Source organism: Lepidochelys olivacea, assembly GCF_965140295.1.
Source record: "Lepidochelys olivacea isolate rLepOli2 genome assembly, chromosome: 17".
NCBI classification, from domain to species: Eukaryota; Metazoa; Chordata; order Testudines; family Cheloniidae; genus Lepidochelys; species Lepidochelys olivacea.
In genome coordinates this window covers 17313739-17327775 of record NC_140427.1, presented here as the reverse complement: position 1 = coordinate 17327775, position 14037 = coordinate 17313739, and the positions used below count along the sequence as shown (strand labels likewise).

Here is a 14037-nt window from a genome sequence, read left to right as displayed (position 1 = left end):
TTCACTTTCGCAGCAAGCACCTACCAGCTTCCAGACCTGTGTACTGTCGCATCAGCTTCCTCAATGATGTGTAATGAATTTACAGAAGTAAGGCAGCCTTAATGACTTCTGCTCCATTAGAAACCAGAAAATCCATGTCTGCAAATTGAAGACAGGCAAAACTGGCAGGAGGGGATGGGGGGGGGAAGAGAGGCACTGCTCCATTTTACTAGCAATTCTCCACTGGCAGCTTCTATATTATCAGGGTTTGTCTGCACGCAGAGTTGTCTCACTTTCACTTAGAGTGTGATTTTAAACTAATTTAGTTAAACCAGTGCGCAGGCTTTTTCTGGTTTATCTTAAATTTATTAGGAACAGACATAAGCTAAATCTATAGAAATCACTTAAAACCAAAATAAGCATGTACCCAGAGATTTGGACCGGTTTAGCAGACCAAATTTTTGTGGACACGACTTCTAAAGTCAGTCTAACATATTAAAAGGATTTAGTTTCTTAAAGGATTAGACAGAAGAAGCTCGGATGCTATTAACTGGAAGGGGTTGTGGCAACAGACTAAGAGCGTGTAGGTACAGATGCGTGGGAGGGGCAGGAAAGGTCAATGGTATTTGCTTATTTTGCTTTAAGCATGCCATTGAGTTTTGCTCTTAAAAGCAGCAGGGGTGGAAAAAGTAGTGCATCCCACAATAAATGAATGAAAACAGCTAGTTTACAGCCTGATCCTGCTCACAATAATGTGAGAGGAACATCCCTGTCCTAGATTCTCCTTGCCCTTAGAGGATCACTCGAGTATAGTGCATCCTACAGTTCAGGTTATCAATACGTATTTAGTAAACACACTCATGACAAATCTCTTTGGCCTTGTACAAAAGGGGAAACCAACTTCCGGACTGGCCAAATGCCAGAGACTGCCAACTTGCCACTCCAAGGAAAAACCCTCATGTTCCCACTAACCAGCCTCTCAGGAAAAAGCCTGTGTAAATAAATAGGCTTTGTAGCATGCTTAGAAGGCCAACAAACTACAGCTCTAATGGACCAGTGGGGAGAATCACCCTTGCCAGCAACCTCCTCCTATTTACAGTATGGGAGTGGCTATGGCACAGAAGTGTCTCTCAATGTAGCCAAGATTCACACTTGTACAGGAACTCTATAGGTGTGAACCACCACCATGAAACAAATTGTGGCCCAACCCTACAACTGGATCCACACAGACAGACCCCCACTGAAGTCAATGGGCCTCTATATAGGCACAGGGGTCAGTCCACATGGAACCAATTGCAGGATGGGAGCCAAGCCTCATGTGATGTTTGTGTGGCAGAGTGTGATATCAGCTATAAAATACTATGGAGGACAAGCAGGCTTACTTACAGTCATCCTGCCCCTAATGATTAACACTCAAAGTAAACCTCTAGCTCTTGCTGCAAATTCAATATTTAATCTTCAGTGAGGGAAAGAAAAACAGAAAACTACAGACACCGTGTTGTACTTTTTATAGAATTTTTACAATATATTTCTCTTCGTTTGCATATTTTACCCACATCTATAACTTTCTTGTTACATGTTGAGCTGAACTGGAATAAATCTAAAGGTCTGATCTATTTCAAACAACCAAAAACGATAAAAATTGCAAAGTAGTAAACCCGTAAGAAAAAAAAATTAAAAACCTCTTAAAGTGTTTAATGAAAGCAAGTCACATGTATCATTAGGAACAATGTGATTTGTTTTAAATACATCATCTGTGAATCAGGACACAATCGTTTTTTAATTAGGCACATTTTTTTCTTCAGCATACCTGTTTTCCAGCCAGCTTTGTACTATTCCACAGTATCATCTGCATCCACTTGGAACTGCTGCAGGATTTCAGAGAGCTATTGGTCATAATTACTCCTCCTCCCCTTTTTACATGATAGAAAAAAAAAATCAATATTTCTTGCACCCCTAAAAACCCACAATGAACCAGCATGTTGTAAGGCAGTGAAAGACTGACTCAGTGTCAAGCCAGGTGACAGCCCTTCAGTTCCATCTAGTGGTTGGAAAGAATATTTAGCAGCTAATGCCACTTGCAGCCCTTTGAGAGCAAGATGGCTGACTGGCAGACCTGCTGATAAGGGTAGTAAGTGGTACACCTAGATAGTAATTTTGGCCACTCCTGTGTCATTCTTACAGCCTTTATGCATATTGTTATATAGAAAGTAAAAATGCAGTGCAACAGAAAAAGAACGAGAATGAGGAAACGCCATGATAGGATCAGTGACAGATCTCTGTACAGTCTGTAATCCTGATGTAAAAAGAGGAAAAAACCTTCTGTAAATAAACATAGGCAGATCTCAACAGCGCATCACATACCTTACATACAGCACAATCAATCGTATAACTTTACCAATTAGCCAGGGACTCGTTCCGAGACAGTGGGTAGGAAATCCACATTGTCCCAGAGCAGCAGTTTTAAAATGCTCATCTGACCCTTTGATACAATACACACTGTTCATTGAAGTGGACTTCAGAAGAGGACCATAGTTTTGGTGTAATAACCCTTGCCCCACCCCAGATTCTCCAGTAGGAGTTCACACTGTCAGAAAGAGACATGCATTTGGTTGATCAGGGAAGCTCCTAGCCTCTCCTGCAGTCAGCTGACAAGTTTAAAGGCATCATGAAGAGGGAACCAAAGCAAAAGACTGCAAATTCCTTTATCTAGGAGTTAAAGGTATGACAAGTAAATCTCATGTTTAGTACTCAAAAGTCTCTCATCCTGGAAAGGGAGAGGGAACGAACTTTCATTATGTAATATTGCAGGCGTGTTTTCAGAGGAGTATGCATTTCTCTGCCTCTTTCCAAACTTGGGCAGAGGACAAGTTCTTCCTCCACTCTAGGATTTGCTTTGACTAAGAGAGCCATCCCATCCCCTGAAGAAGGTGATTGCAACTTCTGGTGCCAATGAGGGTCTTCAGTTTTTAACCCCTTCCAGTTTACACTTCCCTCCCACAACAGTACTGGCCTTCCATTCTCCTAATGGAATAGGAGCCAACTTGCTACTTCCAAGGCTGCAGCACCAATGACCACCCAAAAAATGGGGGCACTAAAGCACGTTGCACATTTCCCTCCCAGAGGGAAATAGCACCGCCTTTAAGATACTCCCAGTCCCAGGTGGCTGGAAGAGCACCATTCCACAAACTATTCCCAAATGCAGGGCTCCTATACACATGACAGTGCTACCCACTGGCCTTTTTGGACAAATAAGACCAGTGAACACAACACTCCGTTCCAACACAGTCATTGTCCTTATGCCATTTTGATCAGCTTTCCAGTCTCCACTACAGATGCATCTGGCTCTGCTTTCTTCATAGTTTCATTCTGGAAAAAAAAAATCTAAGCAGAATAGAAATTTTGCAGATTTTACATTCAACAAAACCAACCAGGCAATTAGCACACACAAAATGTAGCCCCACAACCCTTTAAGCTCTTTGCAATCTTCTTTGGAAACGGAATAACCAGCAAATTTGGGCAAGATTAAAGCCAATTTATTTCAACACAGGGGTCTGCTATTTATTCCACATTCAGCAGGAGTAATGCAGTTATTGCTATATGAGATAAATTGGGTTAATCACTAACCCCCCCATCATCCCTTGATGCTGGGAATCAGGGTTTCCCAATGTTCACCAGAAGGAGCTCCTGGGCCACCAGTAACAAAGAGTTAAGAAAAAATTATGCCATGAATAATTTCTTGGAAAGATGCCATCTTTGAGAAACATACAAGTTATGCATCACAGCCAGTGCGCCTCAGCTTCTCATACCACATCTTCGAAAGCTACTCCAAGGGAGCCATTGTGGTTTTTGCACTAAACCAGAACAATGCATTGTACATATTTAAGACAAAGTAGGGTAAGATCAATCGATCAAACCAAAAAGAACAGTAGAGGCTTTCACCTCTCACAAGGGTGCTCTGCCATCGGAATCTTTTAACTGCTCTTTGAATCTCTATATTTGTTTTAAAACCTAAAAGTTTAGTACTGAGTTAGTTGCTGCAGGTTTTTCTCCATGGGTAGCGGCTTTCAAAGCAAAGTGAAACATGGAAGGTTTCAAGTGGGAGCCATTTTTACTCTTACACAGTCCACCAAGATTCTTCTTCACTAATTTTACTTCCAGTGAAAAATGGATGCTACTGGTGGTACCAGCGTAAGTTCAGCAAAACTTTTCAAGCTGTCCCTTCCAGATATAGTCACTCGGTTTTACTGGGAGCAGATAATACAAGAACTGGGCCTTCTCCATTCTCATACTTCAGAAATCTTCGCCCGTTCACTCTCTGAATAAAAAAATACTTTTCTGTTTACTCTAACATGCTACAATATGTGCGTATGTAACTGTAGGTGACGCGTGAGTTACTCCAAAATGTGCTTTTTCTTTGAAGTGCGCTTTTACTTTTACAAATTCTACATCAAAGTGGAAGGAAGGAAGGCTGCAGAGTACCCATATGCTGAAGCTGAAGTAACTTTTCCTGAACGGAGTGAAGATGTTTGTTCCAAGGTTTCTATGGACAAACTATTTTATCCCATGCACTCCAGCCATGAGCCAGTATTAAACATTCCAGAGACTTGTTGATTTGTTTGGATAGTTAATGGCAAGGCTGATAGCAGCAATGTTTTTCAAGGCCTGGAGGGGAGGAAGAAAAGGAAGTTTAGCATCACAAACATTATCACCATCAAGTAATGGTTACTTTAAGTTCTAAAAAGCCACCCTCTGTTGTGTCAGTTTAACAGACATAGGAATAGTCTGTTCTCTATCCATCTGATTATCTTCTGGCAATGAAGTAAACGGTCATGCATCCAACAAGCTCTGGATGCTTAACAAAAAAGCAACTGCATTTCCGATTGCCCAGATGCCTCCATCTGCTAAATCTTTGCTTATGTAGAGGACAAGTCAGTTAAGGTGGATGCACCAGGCAAAGCCCATTGTAGTATCACTTCTAAATGGACAGTGGGTTTTACTATGATGAAGAAGAAGGAGTCTCATATCAAATGAGTTGACAGTTAAGAAGGAAGCTGGTGATGCAACAGAGATGTTGGGAGCGCAAAACTGAACTCAGGAAGTGTCTGGAAAAAATAACTCTTTCGGGGTCAAAGGCTGCTAATATTGAATTCAGTAGGGAATCTCCCCTGAATTCAGTGGGAGCAGAATCGGGCTCTATGACTTAAGTGATAGGAAAAGGAATGCAGAAAGCCTGATTTGGGACATGAGTTTTGGTTTTGATAACTCTCATCCACTCAACTGCCATTATCTGTAATATTATTCTTGGGTGGCTATCAATAAAGGAGGACACCATTTGTGAGTAGTTTCATTCAGCAGGAGCGCAAAGGGACCCAAACCATGGTGTCAGGAAGGAAGATACAGATAGTGCTGGATCTACACCAATCTTGCAAGACTACTCAAATCATCTGGGGAAGGTAAAACAACTTTAAATAGGAGAGTACTTTTTTTTCCATTGCCAACCACTATACTAATAAGCAGACAACTAAATTTTATGCGTGGGCTTGTAAATTTCCATCAGTTTTGCAAGATTGATGCAAAAACTTACAGGGCAGTTTTCTTGCTGATTAAATTCACAGGGTAGACCACTCACTTGACAGACAACACTAAGTTAGGTGACTTGAGTCAGTTTGTAGCTGCCATTTCCTCCCCCGGCTATTTTATATTGATTTTGTGTTTCATGCACTGGGGCTGTAGTGCCATAATCTGAAACTATAAACTCTTTTTTGTAACCAACTACATTGAAATATGAACGTCAGATTGGGGTGGGTGTGAAGAGGGAACAGATGGTGTATGGATCAGGGCACTAGCCTTTCACATCTAAGGAATCATTATTCAAACCAGTGAAATTGAATTTTGGGATCTTGTGCTAATCAGCAGTGACTATATATCTGACAAAAAGCTTATCCCGCAATCAGGAATGACTGGCTGTCTCCTGCAGGATGGGGCAGAGGAGATACTTCTGACAGGGATTTTTTGTTTTTTTACCTGTGCTGTGCAACGATGAAGATGCTCTTCAGTATTTAAGGCAAGCAAGTAGTCCTGCAGAGATCCAAGCTCCTGAAGCCAGAAACATGCTCAGTGAGATTGCTTTAGCAAGGTGTTTTTAACCACGTTATTCTACAGATCAGCATTACCATTCCACTCTCCATAGGATAGAGCCAATTCATCAACATTTTTACAAACCCATAGAAATATAGGGCTAAAAGGGACGTTGAAAAGTTATCTAGTACAGCCTTCTGCACATACACAGACTATCCCTGACAAGTGTTTGTCAACCTATTCTTACAATCTCAAATGATGGCGATTCCACAACCTTCCTTGGAAGACTATCCCAGAGCTTAACTACTATCGTAGTTAGAAACTTTTTCTTAATATCTAACTCCCTTGCTTCTTTATTTACTTCTTGTCCTACCTTCAGCGGATATGGAGAGAAATTTTTATAACAGCACTTAAAATATTTGACAACTGTCATCAAGTCTCCCCTCAGTCTTCTTTTCTCAAGACTAAACATGTCCAGTTTCTTTTTCCTCACAGATCAGGTTTCCTAAACCTCTTATAATTTTTACTCCTCTTTTCTGGACTCTTCACATTTATCAATTTTTATTTATTTGTTAAAGAGTGACGCCCAGAACAGAACATAATACTCCAGCTGAGCCTCACCAGTGCCAACCAGAGTTGGACAATTACCTTCCATTTCTTACATACTACAACCCTATCAATCCACCCCAGAACATTTTATTTTTTTTTGCACCTGCATCATGTTGTTGATTCACATTACATTTGTGATGCACTATATCCCTAAATCCTCTTTGACAGTACTACTGCCTAGCCAGTTGTTCTCCAGTTTGGAGTTGTGCAATTGATTTTTCCTTCTCAAATCCTTTATACTTGTCTTTATGGAATTTCATCTTGTTTTCAGACCAATTCTCCAATTTGTCAAGGCCGTTGTGAATTCTCATTCTATCCTCCAAAGAACTAGAAACCCCACCCTGCTTAGTGTCATCTGCACATTTTATAAGCACAGTCTCCATTTCATTATCCAAGTCATTAATTAAGACATTGAATAGCACTGGACCCAGAACAAACTTGTGCTAGACCTCACTAGATACGTCTCTCCAGTTTGGACAGCAAACCACTGATAACTATTCTTTGAGTGCAGCCTTTCACTAGACCACATTTCCCTAGTTTGCTTAGGAGAATGTCACATGGGACTGTGCCACAAGACTTACTAAAGTCAAGATAGAATCACATCTACCTATTCACTAGGCCAGGAACCCTGCCCAAGAAGGAAGTTAGGTTGGTTTGGCATGGCTTGATTTGTTCTCAACAAATTCGTATTGGCTATTACTTATAACCCTATTATCCTCTAGGGGCTTACAAATTGATTGTTCAATAATTTGTTCCAGTATCTTTCCAGATATTGAAGTTCAGTTGATAGGTCTATAGCTCCCCCAGTTGGTCTATAGTTATGCTCAAGGTTACAGGATTTGAGTACAATTTTGACTCTGTGTTTCAGTGTAGATTGGCCTCGTCTATACTGATAGCAATCCAGCTCAGAGAGTGTCACATTTAAACCATGTTTTCAAATGGTTATCAAACCCAGCTCTCCCCTGAGCATAGGCAGAGGCTTAGAATATGCCTCTTTTAGTACCTTAGGAAGAAATATGCCCATTATTTAAGGTTGTATAATTAATAAGGAGGTAGCATAATATAGGTATATGTCCCTGTATTAGAATCTGACATTGAACTCCACAAGAGAAAATGCTCCCAACCTATCTGATGCCTATGAAATCCTGACCTATTTGTGCTGAGGAGCCAGAAAGCAGTCTAACAGTGCATTCTATATGCTATGCCCATTGCTGGAGAAAGGGTAACATACGAGTAAATGGATTGCTTACATTCACTCTGTTCTCTGTAACGAAGAAAAGTTCCGTAAGTGCACGATGAAGAGGAAGAAGAAGAACACCAGGCTTGGTCATGTCATAGCACAGGTTATTTTCCATGTGGGTTAAAAGCTGCCAGAGTGGCTTTAACAAGGTGAGGTCACAGTCTCTTAAAAAACAAACAAACAAACAAACCACCAACAGTCATTTAAGCAGAATGAGGGTAACTCATATTAATGACCCCATTTCTGACTAAAAGAACAATATTTTCAAGGGAGCAGAAACCTAATGATAATTGCCCGACAGCGCTATGAAGCATGTAACAAGAAGCTGATTACGAAGGTAGACTTGGGTTTCAAAGTACTTGGTTACAGAAATGTAGCAGCATAATTAAAACTCTATCCTAAAAGCTTGCAGGGCCCCTAACTTTTTTTGATCCAAGGTCAAAACATTTAAGCACATGCCTAATTTCTTTCCCCTATGCAGCAACGCACTTATGCCCCTGCATCACATTAGGCATTTTCATGGACTTAAGCAAGTCCAAAGCACTTGCTGAATAAGGCTGAATTGCCGAATTGAGGTCTTTGAAATAAATGAATGCAGCACTTCATTAAATGTCTTGATTCCACTGGTTAGAACTTTGCAAGTCTAAGCTATAAACAGAAAGGGTATCCTAATTTTTTTTACATAGGTATAGGTAATTAGTATCACTTTCCAAGTAACAGGGTTTCCAACCCTGCTTCTCTTCACATTCCCATTCAAACATTGCTGTATTGTATAGTCTCTTCTACACATACGTAAAGTAGGCATCATCAAAAGAGAACTCCACTTCAGAGGCCTTGATCAGAGTACTACAGAAGAAAATTTGAAGTATTATTAGGACATTATTTCCAAAATGAAGATTTTACCCTATGTTAAATTGTTGCCCACAGACAAAGGCACAAGTGTTTTTAAGCACAAAATGTAAGAAGAAATTAGATACACATTCAGTAATAAATAACTCTGAACAATGGCTATGTACCTTTTAGCAAAGTTGCAGCTGTTCAGACTTGAATGTGGGCTAAAGTATCAAAATTCACAATGGTTCATAAGCATTTTGTATGCCATTGTCTGAAATTGCTGCAAAAATATTTTTATATATACAGATCAATACAACGCTTCTACATCCTTTGAGCTAGAAAAAGCAGGAGGTTGCTGACGCCGTGAGGATTTTACTGAACTGAACATTGTAACTGAAGTGAGGGTCCATATATTGACCAACTGTCTACTTCTGCCCAGCACAATCACCTCTGCCACCCAGAATCAAGCATTAACTCACCGTAAGCTATAGCTCCGTTTATAAAGCTTGCCCTGACACAAGTCAAAGAAAGTTACCACCCTTATTGCAATATTGAATCCGGCAATGTTTTGTCTGCACTTTTTTCTTGAGCTCCTCATTTTAACTAAGAGGAGGAGACTCACCCTTGGATCCTTAAATTTATTTTAATAGAATCAACATGGAATCTGACTTATTCTGACTACAGGATTTGTTCCATAGAATCTTTTTAAAAAGCCATCTAGAAAAAGAAAAAAAATGATTTTCAGAACATCACTACTTCAACAGGTTTTGGCTAGCAAGCCACTGCGAATATCCATCAGCAAGCCACTATAGTGCCTGCTTTAAATTATGATTCTCTGCCTCTCCACAGAGGCAGGTGTAGTGGACAATGTGGAGCAATGAGCTTACCTGTGGCTGCTGCCTTGCACTATCTTCAGGAGTAGGTGGATGGCCTTTAAACGCTGATGCCCAATCTGGCAGCATGCGACTCCTACCTGCCATTCCCAGATTTTGGCTAGTGGGAGATGTGGAACCACCCTTTCCTTCGACAGCATTTGCTTCAGAATCTCAAACCCTGGAATTGAAGAGAATTGTTGTTATTTCTGGAGGTAGACATTCTACTCACCTGCAAAACTGTCTTCTCCCCATAGATTTAGAATTGTTACACAAACAAAGATAAAGATATAAAAACCAAAACTTGATCTGTAGAAAGAGAATAAGGGCCAACTCCTGTCATCCTTAGTCCTTTCTTGGGCAAAAATTAATGGGAGTTACGTGGCTAAATTCCTTACACCTATATTTGAAAATCCTAATCCTAATATTTGCAATGAGAGTTTTGCCCAGGGAAGGACAACAGAATTTGAGCCCTAGTTAATATCGGCGGGACAGTAGGCCTAAGATAACTGCAAAGCATTCACAATCCAGATGCATATTTCAAAAGACTATTAAAAATATCATTAATCTGTTAAATAAACCAGCAAAGCCTTTCACACTGCATCTGCAAATGAAAACCAGAAGCAGTCCATCATAACCGATATAATTATTCTTTAAACACAACTTAAATTACCTCCATTTACGTTTATCATTATTATGACAACTCTGAAGTGGCCTGTTAAACCCAGGGCATAAATTATGGCAAGTATCCTGGAGATTGTGTGTGTGACTGGTCTCTGTGTTTTCAAGCTTCAGCATTTAGATACTGCTGTCAGTGTTAAGCCAGTGTGACTAGAAGTCACTCATCAAAACCCAAGTCACACAATGAATCAAGTCACAACGCTAGATCGTCTTTTAAGAACACTTGAGGGGAAAAAAAAGCCTACGCTAAGCAACCTAAAAAAGTATATGCCAAGGAATATTTATACAAAAAAAATTGTGAAAGCATGGATCAAAATAATTACAATAAGTCCCTTTAGTCACACTCTGAACGGAGCTTACCTGTCTGGAACCTTCCAAGGTGACCTGCTGTCACTGTAAACTTGTAACCCCATTCAGTATTACTCATGTCAGAGGTAAACCGATAATACAGTGTATCTCCTGTGCAGCAGGGAAGGAAAAAACCATCCACATTAGAAAAAACAATAACTCAATAAGGTACTATAACAAAGAATAGAATACAGCAGAAAAGATTATTAAAATAATTTGCTTCTAGATGAGATCATCTTTTATTCTTCTGGTAATTCCAAAGTGAACAGAACATAAGACAAATGGGAGACTGATCCACAATGCAAAACAGCTGCCACCAGTGTATAAAAATACACACACAGAGATTAATGCTTTCTATATTTTTTGTCAGATAGTTGCTTCAGACAAGTGGGGAGATTATAAAGGAAACTGTAGTGCACATTAATAAACCTTTTTTTCTGACTGTACTGAGAACGATTAATGATTTAGGAGATATTTATGAGATAACCAAAACCCTTATATGTCCAGCAGAATTTCCAGTACATTAACAAGAAAACATAGTAAGTTACTAAAGCAGGGATCACTGCTTTTAATTACCAGATGGGAGTCCTTAAGCTTCTGAAACCTCTTTTCTGTACAAAGGATGTTTTTCAAGAGGCTCCTTTCCAGGAAGCTCTCTTTTTTCCTTCTCTTTTGTGTACTGCCTATGGAAGGCAGTACATAAAACAACATGTCTATGGCTGTTCATTTCAATGTCAGTAGCCCTTGTTTCCATGGCATGTCCATAAGCTGGCACGTGACACTTAGCTATTCACGTAACTTCTGGGATGATGCTCTGAAATGACTTGTCAGAAAAGCAGTGCAGAATTGCAGACTTCCACTACAGGAATTAAACTGTTGTATCTGGTCACTCAACATTGGTGACAAGTAAACCCTTCAATTCAAGAAGAGTTTTCAAAAAGTTTAACAGTTTTATGATCAGGCTGTGGAGCAATCCAAGAAGTCCTTGCTGTTTTTATATTCAAGCTATGACTTTCTGAAAGGGCAAGGTAGCTATCAAACTATAATTCCAAAACACAAAATACCTCTATCCACTTGGTTACTTATAGCTGCCACCAGCGCTCCAAATCAGAAAGCCCTTGCAATGCTGCCTCAGAAGTCTATGCTAGGACATGCAATAAGTTAATAGTCAAGTTAGTGCATAACTTGCAAAATGAGTCCAATCACAGAATCATAGAAATGGGACTGGAACGGACCTCGAGAGAGGTCATTTAGTCCAGCCCTGTGTACTGAGACGGGTCAAATATACCTAGACCATCCTTGACAGGTGTTGGTCTAACTTGTTCTTGGAAACCTCTAGTGATGGGAATTCCACAACCTCCCTTGGTAACCTGTTCTAGTGTTTAACTATACTTCTAGTTAGAAAGTTTTTCCTAATATCTAACCTAAATCTCCCTTGCTGCAGATTAAGTCAATTACTTCTTGTCCTACCTTCAGCAGACACAGAATAATTTATCACTGTCCTCTTTGTAACAGCTCTTAACATATCTGAAGACTATAATTAAGTCCCCTCTCAGTCTTCTTTTCTCAACACTAAACATGCCCTCCTCCCCACTTTTTTTTAAACCTTTCCACATAGATCAGTTTTTTAAAACCTTTTTTTAAATTTTTGTTGCTCTCCTCTGGACTCCAACCAATTTGTGGGAGCCCAGATTTGGACACAGTATTCCAGCTGAGACCTCACCAGTGCCAAGCAGAGTGGAACAATTACCTCCTGCATTTTACACAATGCTTCTGTTAATACACCCCAGAACGATATTAGTCTTTGGCACAACTGTATTACATTGTGGGCTTGTATTGAATTTGTGATTCATTGTAACCCCCAAATCTTTCTCAGCAGTACTATGCTTAGCCAGTTATTACACATTTTGTATTTGCATATTTTATTTTTCCTTCTTAAGTGTAGTACTTTGCACTTGTCTTTATTGAATTTCATCCCTGTTGCTTTCAGGCTAGTTCTACAAAGCAAATGGAGAACACAAAATGTATTTGAGCAAAGAGGAGATGGGGTAAGAGCAGAAGTTTTGCCAAACATCAGGGGAATAACTGACACTAAGATCTCAGTCTCTCACATCACAGGCTATCAGTAGCTCTCTACACTTGTTTGTACTCACATTCATTGTAGATCTACATGGTCCACTTACCTGGAAGCTCAAAATCAGTCCACTTCTGCAGAGACCCACTGAAACTGTGCCGATCCTGTTGAAAATCACTGCTGCTGGACATGATTAATTCATCACAACCTTCTTCTGTATTACACTGAGAGTCAAATTTGATTGAGAGATAGATAGCACCAGGGATGTGAACTTTATCCTGAGGAAGGCAAACAGATAACACCCACACCATTGCACTGTATCTGTATACAAATACTCAAAAGGCAGATTTCAAATAAGGTATAACAAAGATTAAGACATTTCTATTTAAGAGTCTTCATTAGTTTGGTTGTGGGCTAGTTCAAAGAGTGCTGTCGACACTGCCAACTACACATAAAAGAGTCTGCAAAATCTAATTTCTAGAAGTGCTCATGTTTAAATGAGCACAGTAATCCTGTATGCCTGTAAACTGATGCACTAATCCAGAAAGCCAGTTTCCAAGATACTGACCTCCAGGGCACATCTTAAACGATAGTATTGCGTATACTAAAAAACCCTCACAACAGAATTCCTACTACATACAAAAGCTAAGAAAACTCCCAGGGTTGCCATGAGAATTTCTGGTTCCAGGGGACATTCCTCTTTATTCTATCCACATGCCCCCTTTCTTTGCTTCATCTCTTTGCCCAATATGGGACACTGGGGAGATGTCACTCATGGTGCTGTTGAGTGCTCTCCTAGAACAGATGACTGCCTTTTACTCTCTAAACTAGTACGGTGCTGCCAACTAATATCAGGAAAAGAGAATCATTAAGACTATGTGTAGAGGAAAGGTAGCCCAAAACTAAAAATACAGTAAGAAGTTTCATACTTAATTTTCCACTGATGTCTCAAGAATTTGAGATGCTTGTTGAAACAGGCCCTTGGATGAAAGTACAATTTGTTGCCTATTAAACCCATAAAATTCAGCCAGGTACTTCAGCATAGGTTTAGTTTTAAACACATGAGTAGTCCCAATGAAGTTAATGGGACTACTCGCATGCTTAAATGAGGCGCACACTTAAGTACCTCATTGAGTGGGACCCTTACTTATATATTCTTGTACAAGGTGAAACTTCAATTATCGGGAACGTCCTGCTAACTGAAAGGTCACGAGTGAGATTTTTCCAGGGAGTGCCTCAACAGGTTAGGAACACAAGTACCATTGTCTGAACCCAGTGGAAGGCAACAGGACTTGGGCTCCATAAGCCACCAAGGTGCT

General features: G+C 40.0%; 1 protein-coding gene across 1 annotated transcript in view; it reads right to left on the bottom strand.

The window, feature by feature from the left end:
• Nucleotides 1-3499: 3499 nt before the first annotated feature.
• Nucleotides 3500-14037, bottom strand: part of ZZEF1 (zinc finger ZZ-type and EF-hand domain containing 1) — an 80655-nt gene continuing 70117 nt past the window's right edge. Inside the window, exons 50-55 of the mRNA XM_084651145.1 lie at nucleotides 12828-12996; nucleotides 10657-10755; nucleotides 9631-9796; nucleotides 7920-8073; nucleotides 6007-6078; nucleotides 3500-4644 (exon numbers count right to left, since the gene is read on the bottom strand). Of these exons, the coding sequence (XP_084507271.1) occupies nucleotides 4570-4644; nucleotides 6007-6078; nucleotides 7920-8073; nucleotides 9631-9796; nucleotides 10657-10755; nucleotides 12828-12996 (735 nt within the window). The 3' untranslated portion in view covers nucleotides 3500-4569. The remainder of the gene's footprint in view (nucleotides 4645-6006; nucleotides 6079-7919; nucleotides 8074-9630; nucleotides 9797-10656; nucleotides 10756-12827; nucleotides 12997-14037) is intronic.